This window comes from Emys orbicularis, chromosome 10, assembly GCF_028017835.1.
Source record: "Emys orbicularis isolate rEmyOrb1 chromosome 10, rEmyOrb1.hap1, whole genome shotgun sequence".
In the NCBI taxonomy this organism is placed as follows: Eukaryota; Metazoa; Chordata; order Testudines; family Emydidae; genus Emys; species Emys orbicularis.
In genome coordinates, this window is record NC_088692.1 from 85592196 (window position 1) to 85609566 (window position 17371).

At 37.3% G+C, this 17371-nt stretch overlaps 1 protein-coding gene across 1 annotated transcript; it reads left to right on the top strand.

The window, feature by feature from the left end:
• Nucleotides 1-1577: 1577 nt before the first annotated feature.
• On the top strand, nt 1578-16227 carry ZWILCH (zwilch kinetochore protein). Its single transcript, XM_065412393.1, has 14 exons — nt 1578-1774; nt 2354-2433; nt 2867-3022; nt 3228-3299; nt 5445-5538; nt 6759-6814; nt 8593-8698; nt 9866-9945; nt 10181-10337; nt 12273-12301; nt 13992-14128; nt 15053-15148; nt 15244-15362; nt 16136-16227. The coding sequence occupies exons 1-14, from the start codon at nt 1600-1602 to the stop codon at nt 16225-16227; spliced, it is 1449 nt and encodes a 482-aa protein (XP_065268465.1). The 5' UTR covers nt 1578-1599.
• The last annotated feature ends 1144 nt before the right edge of the window (nt 16228-17371 follow it).

A 17371-nucleotide genomic window follows, 5' to 3' on the forward strand; every position in this document is an offset into this window, starting at 1 on the left:
TATGGAGAAACTGTCATGAGAAACTCACCCTCTCTTTTATACCAAGGGGACGACAGCTTGAGTACCTCCACTGACTGCAGCTGCAACAGTATGGCATGGGAAGATGGCAATCTCTTAGGTCCTAAGCTATTTGGGGTTTAATAGGTCAACTTAAACCATAAATTTCCCCCGGAAACCAATAGGCAGCCAGTACAGATTCCAGAGCTGTGATTCATGATATGCTGTTATTAAGTGGCTTGCAACATTCTGCATCATCTTAAATTTCTCAGTTGATAAGGTTTAGCTCCGTGTAGAGTACATTGCAGCTGTCTTATCTTGAGGTGAGAAAGGCATGGATTATTAATGAATGGTTGAAATGATAGTAGAAAATAGTTTGTTGTGTAATTAGTTGATTTTGAAATCTTTATCACAAAAATGTCTTCTAAACACAACATGTAAATGCAATACATTAACAAAATTTTTCTTTTCCTTTTCCAGGCTGATGTCCAAGTACATCTGTTTGGCGAGGGTTGTAGAAGTCCCTTAGAAAGTTTTTGGAATGGAAACAGTATGATATTCATTATGCAGAAAGCTGTAAGTGGGTTTTGTTTGTTTTGTTTTAAAACTAGAGCCTTACATTTACATCCCTAGAAATGTTCAAATATATTCTAATTTTCAGATTTACTTGTGCATTTCTTTTAAAGGGACATGTTGAACTAACTGACCAAATGGAAGAATCACAAATAGATGATGCCACTTATATTTCAGAGTTTACACCACAGAAGGGTTCTGGACCAGTTGCTCTATCTGTTACAAGAGGAAAGTAAGTTTCCATAGTTTTATCTTTTTGTTTAAAAGCAGTTTTATACCTTATTCAACACAAAAGTAAATTCTGTGCAGCAATGTAACTAGCATACTAAGTGTTGTGTATAGCTAAACTAAACAGGCAACAGGGGATGTATCACTTGATGATTACCTGTTCTGTTCATTCCCTCTGAAATACCTGGTGCTGGCCACTGCCAGAAGACACGATACTGAGCTAGATGGGCCTTTGGTCTGACCCAGTATGGCTGTTTTTATGTTCTAACTAATCATAGGAATTTGCAAAGCAGATGGAATTTTGTGTGTATTACGTATATATTTTCCTCAAACCGTGTAGACAATAATCTAGAAGGAGAAATCTAGATATTTCATACTTTTGATGTTATCCTCATTATTGTTAAGAGAACAACAACTATTCAAATGTGAGACAGCAACCTTTGGCAGGTTCGGCCGATCGTGGCTCCCACTGGCCGCAGTTCGCCGTTCCAGGCCAATGGGGGCTGCGGGAAGCTGTGTAGGCCGAGGGATGTGCTGGCCGCCGCTTCCCGCAGCCCCCATTGGCCTGGAGCAGCGAACTGTGGCCAGTGGGAGCCGCGATCGGCCTAACCTGCAGACGTGGCAGGTAAACACACTGGCCCGGCCCGCTGGGGGCTTACCCTGGCGGGCCTCGTGCCAAAGGTTGCCGATCCCTGCACTAGATTTTGAAGTAGCGTAAACAGAGAGGGGTTAGCTAAAATCATGCTAAATTTTGTTAATGATTGTTCTTTTCTTTCCAGGCAACTGATTTCACTCTATGCAATGGCACAAAATCCAAACATGACCCATTTGAAGATAAGCAAACCAGTTGTGCTTCCTCCCCTGTGGGTAAGATGTGACCGCTCTGACCCTGAACATACCTGTTGGCTAGGTGCTGAGCCTCTCAAAAATGGGAACAAAATCACAGGGATCAGTTTCCATATAGTTACATGTAATGGTAAGTTCCTGCTAGCTATGATGTTACACAGTCAGCCCTTCACCAAAGTTGAAAGTGTGGAGGACAAGAAATAAGGGAGAGTTAATATGGTAACAGCCTATATTGTCATGATAGTTGTCCACTTGTGCTCTATAATCTAAATTTTCATTTTAAAATAATTGTCTCTAGCCCAAGTTGTATCAAAAATAACCTTCAAAGTGTGAATGGAATGCAATCCATGCAGTGATGTCCAGACAGCTCTTCAGACAGTCTGACACACTAACTTTTAGAGAAGTGAGAATTGCTCCCATTCATCTCACTGATATATAGTAACTGAACCCTACTAAACATTTAAAAATGCCGTTAAGTTGCACTGCTAATTGTACAAAAACAATAGAGGGATGATTGTATTTTGAAGAATAGCTTTACAGTGAATGGCAGCTCATTTTGGTGTCACAAGCGAGCAGAATTTGCATTGTGAGTGGATCTTGGGAGAATACCACCACTTATTTTTTCCATTTTGACCACTTAATAATTACATCTGAGTGCTAAATTCAATTTGTGGTTAGCATTTTCTGAAAGCCTCTCTTCCTTTCCCAGGTCCTACAGCTGATAAAACCTGTTTTGCAAATCTAGAAGACCTCAAAAAGGCACACAAAATCAGACATCGCTCATCTATTGTAGGTTTTTCATGCTTTCCCACCCTTCAAAATATTGTAAATTTAATTATTTTAGTTTATGAATTTAAGTTGTAAGATTCTTAGTATATTTGTTGATTTGTGGGACTTTTTTGTTAGCTTTATGGCTGGTGTTTATATCTTGATCTGTAGCACTGTGAGCTCCTGCTAATCTGGGAAGCAAGGTACCACACATGGTACCTAACTTTTGGATGTGCTACATTGCAGTATGTTTCTCTGACAATAGCCAAGTTTTATTTTTAAAGTTCTCTTAAAAATGTTTGATTGGTGGAACACCTTTCCAGTACTACGTTGATTTGGCATTTTAGGGCTCTTTTGCAGGCTTCAGGAAGTATCACATAACGTTCTTTTGAAAATAATCCTTAGAATGGTAGATTTCAGTTGTAAATGTCTATTTAAAATATATTCATTCTAGGTGACAACCAAAGGCTTTGCTCAATATGAGCTCATTCGATCCACTACATTGGAGGATACAGTGGTTGAATCAGAGAGTAATATATATGTTGATATTACTTGGAATATTGTGGATACGATTCTGCAGACACCTCCACTCACTGCAGCGGCGATATTGGTAGGAGAAAAACCCTTGTCACTGTTTATATCAAGTATTGTAGATCACAGAAAATATGCTAATTTTTGCTGGTTATATTATTGTTGCAGTAGCAATATAGTGTGTTGATAATATCCATAATAAATAGTTCATCCGTTCTGTTAATAAGGTTTTAGCAAATTTTTATTCCAGAGTCAGAATCTGATGTGTATTTTGGAATTTTCAGAATATTAGATTGGAATCTGGGGACCCCAGGAGTCCTGTGTTCCAGTTACATAGAGAATTGCAGTTTCTCCTTGTAAGTATAAATGTGAAATTCCCAATTGATATCAGTTTGGTTGTCGTTATACCAGGAATGGTATTTTTACGTTTTTTGTGTTCATAGAATCAGAGAAGGTCATCTACTCCAACCCCCTGCTCAAAGCAGGACCAACCCCAACTAAATCATCCTAGCCAGGGCTTTGTCAAGCCGGGCCTTAAAAACCTCTAAGGATGGACATTCCAGCACCTCCCTAGGTAACCCATTCCAGTGCTTTACCACCCTCCTAGTGAAATAGCGTTTCCTAATATCCAGCCTAGACCTCCCCCACTGCAACTTGAGACCATTGCTCCTTGTTCTGTCATCTGCCACCACTGAGAACAGCCGAGCTCCATCCTCTTTGGATCCCCCCTTCAGGTAGTTGAAGGCTGCTATCAAATCTCCCCTCACTCTTCTCTTCTGCAGACTAAATAAGCCCAGTTCCCTCAGCCTCTCCTCATAAGTCATGTGCCCCAGCTCCCTAATTGTTTTCATTTCCTTCCACTGGACTCTCTCCAATTTGCCCACATTCTTTCTGTAGTGGGTCACGCAAAACTGGACACAATACTCCAGATGTGGCCTCACCAGTGCCAAATAGAGGAGAATAATCACTTTCCTCGATCTGCTGGCAATGCTCCTACTAATGCAGCCCAGTTAGCCTTCTTGGCAACAAGGGGACACTGTTGACTCATATCCAGCTTCTCGTCCACTGTAATCCCCAGGTCTTTTTCTCAGAACTACCGCTTAGCCAGTCAGTCCCCAGCCTGTAGCAGTGCATGGGATTCTTCCGTCCTAAGTGCAGGACTTTGCACTTATCCTTGTTGAACCTCATCAGATTTCTTTTGGCCCAATCCTCCAATTTGTCTAGGTCACTCTGAACCCTATCCCTACTCTCCAGTGTGTCTACCTTCCCCCCCACCTTAGTGTCATCTGCGAACTTGCCTAGGGTGCAATCCATCCCATCATCCAGATAATTAATTAATTAAAATGCTGAATAAAACCAGCCCCAGGACCTATCCCTGGGGCACTCCGTTTGATACTGGCTGCCAACTAGACATCAAGCCATTGATCACTACCCGTTGAGCCAGATGATCTAGTCAGCTTTCTATCCACCTTTATAGTCCATTCATCCAATCCACACTTTTTTAACTTGCTGGCAAGAACACTGTGGGAGACTGTATCAAAAGGTTTGCTAAAGTCAAGGTCTGGTGGTCTGTAGCGGACGCCCACCACGACATCAAACTTGTTGCTCTCGCCTCTAAACTTAACCCAAAGACTCTGAACAGGCTTTTCTCCAGTTTCATACTAGAGCTCTGAGCAATCATATCACTTTCTTACGTACAGTGGAACTCCACCTTTTCTCCCACGCCTGTCCTTCCTGAACAGTTTATACTCATCCATGACTGTGCCCCAGTCATGTGAGTTACCCCACCAAGTCTCTGTTATTCCAGTCACATCATAGTTCCTTGACTGTGCCAGGACTTCCAATTCTTCCTGCTTGTTTCCCAGGCTTCTTGCGTTTGTGTACAGGCACCTAAGATAACTAGCTGATTGCCCTACTTTCTCAGTGTGAATCAGGAGGCCTCCCTCTGTTGCACCTTCCTCCTTGTGTTTCCTCCCGGTATTCCACTTGCCTCAGGGCTTAGGTCTCCATCCCCCGGTGAACCTAGTTTAAAGCCCTCCTCACTAGGTTAGCAAGCCTGCCTGCGAAGATGCTCTTCCCTCTCTTCATTAGGTGGATCCCTTCTTCCTGGAACAACATCCCATGGTCGAAGAATCCAAAGCCCTCTCTCTGACACCACCTGCGCAACCACACATTTACCTCCACAATTCAATGGTGTTCTTATTTAGAATCTCTGTAGCTGTTTAAAAGGTTCTTTGAAATTACATGTATATATTAAATGCAAAATAACTTTTAACGCAGTGTTAAGGTTGAGAAATAAAGAACACACAAATCAGAACATTCTAAACATTTCTAATACAACATCATCTTGGCAGTATTGCATACCATATATATTTCTTGGTGGAATTTTCATACAGTGGGTAATTTTTTTCTTTCTTTCAAGTTTAATACACTTTTATATTCTATGTTATATGCAGAACCTCAAACAAAATAAGTGTGTCTGGATTTTTTTGTGCTGTTAGGTTTTGGCTGAAGGCTTGAAGACTGGCATGACTGAATGGCCTGAGCCTTTGGTAGCTGAATCAGCCGTTGAGCTCGTCAAGGAACTTCTGAATGGTATTTTTGTTTAATAATTTGAGATGCTATGATTGGGTAAAATTGTGCGGAGAAGGGTAAATCTTGTAATAAAAATTTATGTTAAGAAAAAAATGGCAAGGGGCTTAAAATTTCACAAGAATGAAATGAAAATGTCACATAATAAGATTATGATAGTATTGGAACGGGAGATGATAATTTATAAGGTACAGTAGTCCACCAAAAGTGTTCAAGAAACAGATTACTTTGTATACCTCTAACTCTCCTGGTGAAATCATGAGAATCCTGTGCAATGGGTAAGCCATAGTGTTTTTCCCACATTGTGGAGAATAGGAAGAAAAAAAAGTGAAATGAGACAAATAAAAATCTCTCCTGCAACAGTTTACAGACTGAGAAGGGCAAGAACACATGTAAACATAGTGGCCAAGATTTCAGTGACTAGTGATTTCAGTACACCAATCTTTGTGTGCCCAACTTGTGTTATCTTTAATTATCCTGAAATTCAGAAAGTGCCAAATGCCCACTCTCTGAAAGTCTAAGGTGTCTCACACTGAGGCTTCCAAAAATCACTAGTCACTTCTGAAAATTCTGGCCATTAAGTGCAAAAAAAATCTTGTCAGAGAGACTACAGACATGCGAGTTTAAGGTAATAGAAAATGGATGTAGTAGAAGAGAAACAGAGAACTTTAAAATGAAACTGAAAATATCCACAAAAGTAAGTGTGAAAAAATGACAAAACAATTTACTTTAAAAATACACAAGAAGGGACCATCCCAGACTAAACTGTCCTTAATAGATGGGCATTTAGAAATAATATAACAAATCCTTCCGTTATGCAGCTGAATGTATTAGATGAAGGATTGTTGTGATTTTCTTCAATGTGTGCGCACCCCCCCCCCCAAACCCTTCTCTTTCCCTTCCCTGCCCTCGGGGAAGGCAAGGAACCCATGACAGCATTATGAGCTCCTTTTGAGTGGGGGAGGATTTTTTTCAAAAGCCTGATTAGATCATCTACTTGAGGTCCCTTCCAACTCAAATAATTCTATTCTTATCTAATTTTGAATAGTAGAAACAGTGTTTAGAAGGAATCACAAAGAAAGATAATACCTTTCAGTATTTGTTATCCATCCATCTAATCTCTGTGAGTAGGACCAAAATTGTAACATGTCTGAGACTTATACTGTTGTTCAGCTGTACATGATGTATCATAGTGGTACAATTCCTTTCCCTCCCCCTTTCAGATTTAAAGAATAAACTGGATGGATTTAATACATCAGTACATAAAAATGATGCAGAGGTATGTGTATTTTCTTTCTTTCACTGTCTCTGCAGTAGTTTGAAAATCTCCCCTGTTGTCCTTACTCAGCAGGAACTGTAAGAGATCTATTGTTTCAAAGGCACATGTAGCCATTGGGCACTTAGCTGAAAGTCATTTGTGCCTTTTCAAAATCTCCTTCAGTGTTTTATATTTTAGCATTTTCCCCAGAGTTTTACTTAGCTTTTAATATTGATTGTTATGTTCAAAGAGAAGTAGCTATGATCTTGTCCAGCAGGCAACACCAATCCTGATGGATAGGAGTGGATTAACTCCACAAAGGTCTGCTTCCTTCTCTCCCTTCCTCTTTACCTACGGGTTGGAGATCTCTCTGATTTCTTCCAAACACGATCACTTTTCATCATCTTAATCTTCCCCTCTCATCTCCTAAAGTGATCAGTCTCATGCTGCTATTTCACCTTCTTACATGAAGCTACTTTGATCTCTGTGCCAGTTTCACTCTGTCACTGGCTTGACTCTCCAGTGGTCCATGGCCTACCAGAGGTTCTGGAAACTGGCACATTTATCTATCTAGCTGTTAACACACATCACCATGATAACTTCCTGCCTTAAATAACTTCAAACAATTTTGTAGGGATTTTAATATTTTTTGTATTTTTTTTTTGTATTTATTTTTAATAGTTATTTAGTATTTGTTAGTATTTATTTATTTGTCTCTCTCCTCACAAATAGTTGAGATTTCCCCCCCCTTTTTATAGGAAGGTTAAGTCAAAGAAATTAATTTTCCATTTTGATCTACTGAACACCAACAAAATGATAAACTTTAGTCCTGCATCAAAGATCATGGGGAAAACCATATGCTCAGAAGAATTTTTTTTTTTTTTTTTTTTTTTTGTATTTGGTGCATTGCAAGTCATACATTAAAAACAAATAAAAAATCACACAACTCTATCATCTGTGAAATCTGTGCAGTATTAGTCATATCCTTTACTGGTACTTCTCTAATTCCATCACTGCAGCTGTTTATGCCAGTACTTTCAGTCTATACTGGTATAGCCAATTGTAAGTCACAGTGGAAGGACATGTTTGAGGGAATTAGCGTCAATTTTTACTCCATCTAGGCACGCATTCTGGTCAAGCTCTGCTTTGCAATGGCCAGAAACCCTTCCTCCCAACAACAATATCCTTTTGTGGGCACATAACCTTTAGGAATTAGCTGTTTCCCAAGAGGTTAGGACAGTGGCTCCTCACTACTTTGTTAAGACTTGGTAAAAGCATGTTTCTTAATTGGTATGAAATATGTTTATTTATTGAACTACTGATTGGGCGGGAGAAGAAATATTAATCTTGCAAATAGATTTGGCTATTGGAGAGGATTTGATTTATGTGGCTCTTTAGAACAGTGGTGCGCAAACAGGAGCATGCGAGATTCTCTGGGGTGTGTGTGAAGAAACTGGGATCCTGTGGGTCCTTCAGGACTCTCTGTCATAATAGTGGGAACAGGATAAAAATAGAGTGGGTATTGTGGGGCAGGACAGGAGCAGGATTAAAAATATAGTCCTCTCGCGCTGCAAACAAGAGCAGCCACCACTCCCCGGCCACCCAACTCTTAAGGCCGCACTGTTGCCAGCAGTAGTGCAGAAATAAGGGTGGCAATGGAGGATAGGATGCAATAAATTCTGTGAATTTTAAAGGAGGGGCGCGATTGGAAAAGTTTGCGCACCACTGCTTTAGAATGTTATGACAAATGTTTGACTTTATTTTGAAGGACCATTTTCAAGTAAAACTCTCTCTTTCAGAAAGTCCAATGTGACTCAGCTGCAGTGGACAGTTCAATAAAATCACTTTTTAGTGAGCGAGGAGACCTGGATTTTCCTGAACAGTTGTGGTGCAAAATGAGAAGGAGTAAGTGTTTGTTTTATCTTTTTCTCACTGCCTTATAATTTTTACCCATTTCTTATACCACTTTTTTATATATATTTTAAGAAATTGGTATAAGTTTCTCCAGGTTTTAAGAACTGATTAACTCTTCAGGCCTAAGGCTCGTTGTCATTCATTTAATCATAAGATAGCATGTTCTACTTACAGTATTATAGGAAAGTATGGTGACTTGTGGTATGTGCATATTTTCTGTTTGCCAACTTGATTGTTAGTTCTTTTTAGCAAGAAATAGTGCTTACCTACTTCGTTACTGACAGCCATTTATCTATAAAATAGACTTTACTGGGGCTCATGGAATATATTTAAAGTAGGTAGTTCTGTAGAAAATGTTATAGATGTCAACCTTTGCAAATAATAATTGCAGTCTTGGGGTCCTATTAATTAAATCCATTATTGCTTTTTGATTATCAAGTGACAGTTTTGGCACATAAATGCCTTCTTTTACTTGTAGGGCTGACTTGGAAGTCATGATAATTCTTTTCTGATGTGAATATTGCCATAATAATCAATGCCTTTGTAACATCAAAAGCAGATGACTAAAATGTACTCTATATAAATGTACAACATACCCTACTCAGGTATATCAGTACTTGAAGGTTTCTGCTGATGCAAAATGCAGACACTTCTTCTCTTAAGTGGGGCAAGCAGTTAAAAGCATATTTTAGTTTCTGTGAAGCATGAAGCATTGTTATCTGTTTACTTTGGTTTGTAACAAGCACCTTGAACTGTAGTCTATAAAGCCTGACACGGTCTAGGACTTAGTTAACTGAGAAATCAACTCTCTCTCCTCATGTCCTGTTAACAGTAATTATAAACTGTTGAGTTGCTTTCACTGTTGGTTCTGGAGCTGTACTCTAGGACAGGCATTAATAAAGGGCCATTCTCTGGAACCTGCTCTCATGGACCTCTTGTCAAACTTCATGGTGTAGTGCAAGACCTCTTGGTACAGTCACACATTTAAACTAATCTTTGGGCCGTTCTATGCAGTTCTATGCAGGTTTTGTTGTTCTTGGAGTTTTTTAAAGTCCTATATTTTGTTCATTGATCAACTTTTTTATCATTTATGTGGTAAAGGCAGACAGATGTTTTTGTAGCCATTATACATTAAATATTGGAATAACTTTTCTCAAGGTGTCGCTTCCTATCAAGACTTGGTAGAGTGTTTCACACTGATCATAAAATCCCTAGAACATGGTGAGATACAGCCTTGGGTATGTATGTGTAGTTGAATATGTTTTCATGATAAAAGTATCAGCTTTGGTTGTGTAAATAAAGTAGGTTACATTTCTTTTAAATGTTTGTAAATTGCTCCTCATTTTGACAATATTTTAAATTCAGTTTTAAATAGTTCACTATTAGTTTGTCTCTTTTTTTTTATAATGTCCTGCTTGTAAATTACTCTGTATATTTCATCTATATATTACAAGAAAACATCTTATTTTTTAGATTCATCAAGAGAGTAGCAGTTTACTAAGCAAATTGATTCAACAATCCTATCATGGAGCTATGGAGGCTATTTCCCTCAGTGGTGTCACTCCAATTCAAATGCTTCTGGAGATTGGTCTGGACAAAATGAAGAAAGATTATGTCAGTTGTTTCATAGGTAAGCCTGTTATTTAAAACCATGACTGGAAATTCACAAGAAAAGGCTACTTGACCTAAACAATCAATCATTTCTGTTTTTGTTGACCTTAACTTCACCTCTTTGTCACCTTAGCCTTTTTCCTTATTGCCCATAAAATCTGTACTTACCACTTAGTGTGTTCCTTTGCTTATTTTGCAAATTAAAAGTACACCTTTACCCCGATATAACGCTGTCCTCGGAAGCCAAAAAATCTTACCATGTTATAGGTGAAACCGCATTATATCGAACTTGCTTTGATCTGCCGAAGTGCGCAGCCCCGTCCACCCGGAGCACTGCTTTACCGCGTTATATCCGAATTCATGTTATATCGGGTCGCGTTATATCTCAAAATAACTATGGCTTATAACTAAGGCTTAACAGTTTTCTAAACTAATCTTTTTATGTAGGTTTTCATAAATGTCTAAATGATGGAAACCTATCAGTCTGAAAAGTCTGAAGGGAGAAATTTGAGTAATATTCTATTTATTTAACTGGAGCCTGTTTTTAGGTGTGATAATGCACTAGGTGGGGAAAAAATGTGTGTCCTTCCTTACTGTCTCTCTTTCCTCCCTTCTTGTAATCAAAAGGGGTTGAGGAGAAGACAGCCAAGAATACTGACAGTATAATTTATTTTACAAAATGAATAAATTGCATTCTTGAGCCACACCTTGAAATAGCAGCTAGCATGTAGGGAGATATATATATTTTTTAAATTAAATTGTTACTTCAATGGTGTTGTGGCTTTATCTTCAGTCTCATTGTTTCTTTTGCTTCCATTCTGTTGTTGTTGTCTCCCTTTTTGTTTTGTTTTGTTTTCCTATTTTTGTCATTGTCACTTTTATCTTACTCTTTGTTGGAATTATTATTTATCAGGGTATTACCACAAAACTAATTTAATCATAAATTCCTTTTATTAAATCCAAAGGTCAAATGACATTTATACAATTGTTCTAAACATGCCTAAAAAGTCTAAATAATAAGCAGTTTACTACCTCCAAATAGTAACAAAACATTTATAAGCATTTGATCAGGATAGTTACAAACAGGCCAAACTCAGGGAGGCTTAGACCCATAGTGGTCGACTCCATCGTGGTCTGGCAGGTATTACCAATAAAGTCTTTAAGAGTTTACTTTTTTTATATCCATTAACAAACTATTGATGTCATTGCCAATTATCGGACCTTAGCTAAGGCCATATGAAGGATTTTCTTATATTGTCAATTATTTACTGCACCTGATACCCAATTGATTGTGTTTTATTACCCTATTACTTCAGCCCAAACCTTAAATAAGATAACACTGGTATTTTGAAGGGTCACTACAAGTTTAACGCAATAACTTTTCTTTTTGATGTTCTCATTCTTTTTGGTCACATGCTTTTGGCCTATTGCTCATGCTAATATCCCAGTTCAATTTAAAACCATAGTTCACCCAATCTAATGTGGGCCTATATTCCTATGCTACTTTTTTCAAGGCTTCTCTCTTCACCTTTTCTTCATTCCCTGAGTCTTCCTACCACACTGCCAGCCTGTATGCACTCTCATTTGCTCACCTGGTTTCTGTTTCTGCTGCTTCAAACCTTACGCTGTTTAGGAGGGAGAAGCGTTGAGAACTTTAGGGCTGGTGACTCAGCTGATCCTAGCACCTGCTATGCCTACGACTGCTGCCCCTTTGCATTTCCATGTAGGGAAAATGCCATGTTGGTGGCTGTTAACCACTGTCTCCAACACCAGCCACTTCATGTTTCTCTTTGTACTTATAGCAGTGAGTACAAACAAGTCCTCAGGTGTGGTGATTGCACTCTTCCCTTAGTGTGGCTTCCTGTGGCCACCTGTTTTGCTTATGCCTGAAGCTGCCACAGTATGTAGCATGTTTTTGTTTCTTTAAAAAAAAAAATCTTTATTTGTTTTGCAGGCCAAGAACTTGCAACATTAACCTATCTGGTGAGATATTTTAATTCTTATTTTGAAAGCAATATAGAGTTTTGACATATACTTGTTTAGATTAATTTTCTCTCCAAATTCATAAAGCCTATTTGCAGGACTATGACATATATTCTGAGTTCTCAGCCTTGAAAACTGAGTGTTTTAAACACTTCTTTTTAACTCTGGCGAGGGGGGAAAGGAAGGAGAAATTAGGTCAAAGCTGAGGTACCACCTTCAATGTCCTTATTTACAGAGCTACATCCACTTGAAAAATATGATAGAACCATGCCCAGGATTTTGTAGGGAGCTGTGAAATCCTGTCCATTAATTTGAATCTGCTCCTGAGAATAGAGTTCTTATAGCTGTTGAAACAAAATTTTAACTTCAGTAGTAGAGAAAATTTACATTCAGTCATGAAGGCGGACACTGCAGAAGGATTGCAGTTAGAAATAGGGTTTTGTAGCTCTTGCATTACGGTGCCCCTGAAGGTTTTGCTTGTCTGTCACTCTTTTCAAAAGCTGATAACACTCTGAATTGGTGTTTCATACATATCTGAAGTGAACACTGTCAACTCTGACAGTCCTAAAATTCTACTAGAAAAACACTTTTTCTTCTGAATCATATTCTTGATCATGGAAAGTCTGTCACCTCCTTAAAATTAGGGTTGCTGTATGGATTAAAATATCAAAGTGTGGGCTTAATAGTTTAGGTGGTTGGTAACAGCAGCTTAGTCCCCTGGGTAGGGCACCATATTTTAGGTCAGGAAATCTAGATTCTCTTCCATACTCTGCCATTGACTTGCTGTGTGACTTTACGCACAATAAGTCACTTAACCTCTGTGTGTTTTTCCCCATCTGTAAATGGAGATCATATTTCCCATTTTTGTAAAAAAGCTTTCAGACCTAAGAATGAAAATCACACTATGAATGCAAGCTGGTAGTATGACATCTCCTTATTTCATTTCCAGCTCTCTGGCTCAAACTCAGACCGAAGCCCTGATTCAAACCTACTGAAGTCATTGGTAGTCTTCCCACATCTGTGGTGATCCAAAATTACCACCATGTTACAGCTGTTTGACCCATGTGAAAAGAATTGGTAGTCTAGACCGTAACCCATATCGCACAAGCCATCCCATTTAGCATTTTTATTGGTATTTTCAGCAGAGAGCTATGGAGGTTAAACTACTTTCTCACCTAACAGGTGGACTTTCCAGGTCAAGGTTGGGGTATATTTGCAGATTAAGAGGGAACTTGAACTCTAGCCAGTTATCTTGCCAGTATGTCCCATGTACAATCCAGTGTCTTTTTCACCATCACTAAACTATTTTTTTTTTTTTTAAGTAGGCAAGAGATTGACATTCTAACTGCACTGACATTTGACTCAACATCAACAAACTATGTGTTCTAGGGTTACTTCAAGGTTGTAGGTTTGCATAGAGTGTTGCTTCTCTCAGCTGCAAGAAAGTGCATGGTGTTTAGTTTGCAAGAAATCTGCTTAATGAAGCATTCTGAGAGCAGGATTTTTATAAATCAATACCCTATTTTCTCATAAAAAAGGGGCAGACAAATGTAGCAGAGAGAGTGACCCTTCAGAATGTGTACAAATTGAGTACTCATCTGGTTAGCATATTTAACCCACCCAACACCAACAGTTACCTTTTAAGAGCTTTGTTTATTTCTTGTTTTCAAGTCTCTATTTTCTTCTCTAGGACTACTTCATATCCACATCAGTAGAGCTACAGGAGCAGGTTCATCGCATTCAAAAACTTCATCATATGCTGGAAATATTGGTCAGCTGCACAGTCTTTCTTCATTTCAAACATGAGAACCTCTTCTCTTTGATGCAGTAATTATTTAATTTTTACTTTCTGCCATTAAATGTTAATAATAAATGGATTATTTTGAATAACTAGATATAGTCAAAAGGCTAACTTTTTATAAACCGTATTTTATTGATAATGATTGTGAGTAACGGGGACGATACTGGGAGCATTTGGATCTTACTGTTCAATTTTTCTGCCCTGGTTTAATACCCTTTCCCCATACTGGTTTAATATACTTTCCCAATCATCTTGTGAAGGCGTTCAGGAAAATCACTAGAATACTAATTTTCATTTTCTTCTCTTCTTCCTTTTCCTTTCTGAGCTCTCAGATCCCAGCCATTCCTCCATTCTGAAATATGTAAAACAGGTATTCATAAGAACATACCTTCAGAATAATATTCAAAACAAACATTTAGTGGGGTTTTTTTTTTTACATTAGCTTTTTTGTTGCTGCAGCTTCTTTCTTGCATGTCTTGTTTTATCAGCCATTTCAAGTCATGCTTCCAAACTTTGCAATTTTTTGAGGCTTTCATCCATTTAGCTCTCAACTAGCGCAAAATCCCAACATATTTCATATTTATTTTCAATGGTACAAAGCTTCTGTGACTGGATAGTGTGAAAAATTAGCCTTCCATTCTAAAAAATACCATGGTTTTAGAGGGAACATTTGTGAGGAATAAATTATTATGCAGTTGCAATTTGTCAAGTATAGTAACTCTTATGAAGTCACTGTTGTGATATGATCATTTTCTACTGTCCTGGGAAGCAAGAGCCAAAATCAAGTTTTGGAATCTATGTTTCAAGCAAGTGCGTAGTAACTGATCTATTGTCATGAAAGCATGTAAAAGGAAGTTAGTTTTGCATGTATATTGATCTGGGGTTGAATAGTTGCATAAACACTTATCCAAGAAGTAATAAGGAACAGTATTTGACTGCTTTTATCACAGGTCCTGCATAAAATATTACAAAGAAAATCCTCTGAATGAGAAGCATGTGTTTCAGCTACCAATCAGACCAGCTGTTGTCAATAAGTTCTATCAAAAGTAAGCCAAACCTCAGATTTCATAATACGGAAATTCAAATCTTGATTGAGTACATAATTATTAGGGTTTTTTGTGCTATTTGATTATTCCCTCAGTGATCATGCACAAATATGGAGGGTGGAAATAAATAGTGGACATGGTCAGAAGGAGGTTAAAACAGTATGGCAGCTTAGTACTAATCCTCCTGTTGAACATATGACTTCGAACAACCTAGGTAAGGAACCATTTCTGGTATAAAATATTAAAGTGATACTGTCAGCTTGAATTTTTTTTAAATTAACTAGTGATGTATTGTTTTGTTTGATCCAGTGTCTCATATAGCACTTTTTAAACAGTGTGTCTTAAATATTTTTTAGTTCCTTTTTATGCATAAGAATCTTTTCAGCAAGGGAGAAATTGACTATATGTGGAAAAAGTGAAACTGGCTAAATGTAAAAAGTGTTGCTGCATACACGAAGTAAACAAATGAGGTGGGGGGAAAACCTTTCCGTTATAGTATTATTAGGTATTAGTTGTAACTATATGAGGTGCAAAATTTTCAGTGTGTGATGATTTTCCCTCCCCAACCTGACAGTTACTTTTAAAATTAATTGTAACATAGTTCTAAATATAACTATCTTTGAACTTTGGCATCCCGCTTCTCAGTCCAATAGAGAGAGGGTAAATGTATTGTTAACATGAAGAGTAGGTGTCCAGATTCACCATGTTGGCTGGAGTACATTTTAAAAAACTCTTGAAAAGCTAGGGAAGAATTCCAAATATAGGCCAGTGTAGAGTTCATTTGCCTTTCTTTTGACAGTGGCAAAAGAGATTAATGTTTTAGTAGATCTTGGACATTTTCTTATCTTTCAAAATAATTTTGAGAGCCTATTAATTTCAGTGGAACTTGGTGCTTATAACAGATTCTTGAAGCCATCATGTCAAACTTTCTTATGAGCTGTCATTTGTGAGAATATCATGTTAACATTTAGTTCTTTTGTATTGCAGAAGTACTTTGTGATACAACAGTTAATGGAAACACTGAAGAAACTATGTATTTTATTACCATGGCTAACTGCAGTCAGGTGCATTTTGCATAAAAGATTGCTGTTGTACAGATAGACGCTTAGAAGGTACAGTAAATGGAAAATATTGTCAGCATATCTGCTTCCCCAAGTATATCTAAATATATATTATGGTTGGAAGAATGATGCCCTATATTTGGTAGTTATTTGCTGTTGTGTATTGAAGTTAGAATCTGCATAGACCTATAATTCAACAGTATGTGTACAGTTTGTTTAAATACTTTGTAACATGCAGTTATTTTTAAAAAATATATAAAATGTAATTGCTTTAAAACTAATTTTGATAGTTTATAAATTATGAATATTTTACTTTTTTACATTGTTTTAATTTTATTTTTATTGTTTATTGTACAATGTAGTTGACCAAAAGCAAACAGCGTTATAAAATCTTTGCTGGTGTCACATGATGTTACATCAGTAAGATCTATTTGGAGAGATGCTCTTCCAGTGCCATATACATTTTGTAAAAGAACTTCAGTTTTCTCTAGTCCGATATTTATATTTTGGAGTTGTTCTTCTCATCTAGCCCAAATTCAGCATTCCTTCAAATGCAAATAATTGATTTTAATCACTTTTTTGCATTTGTACTTTTGAGTTATTTTCATAAAGAATATTTATATAACTATTAAAACATGTTGATTTGATTATTTACAGTTAAATATAGCCTTTACATTAGATTTGGTACTACATTTTGCTAGGAGGATGCACATTTATCTAATTATATAGCATAACATACATTTGTTCTGTAATTTGAGGCTAAAGCTTTTCTGCACAACAGAAACTGTGAGTACTGACATTTGGAAAAAAGTAACTGCCAGCATTCATTCCTTTGTCAAAACTGAAAATGATATAGATGGTACCATATTGTTAATTTTGACCCCAAAATGTAGTTAAAGATGTTTTCGCCCTGATTTTCTATACCAAAAAAGCAGCCTTTATAGTTTGAAAATGGCTCATTGAATGAGTGTATGAGATTTTTATATATGCAAATTTATATAAATTATTTTAATAGATTATAGTCAGTTTAGGCCTTAGCATAGGTTGTCATAAATTCAAATTTAAATAAATTAATATGTCTTTAACAATAAAAACACATTTAAATTTAAATTAAAGTTAAATTTTAAAATACAGTTTAAATGTGTGGGTTTTTTCAAGTCAT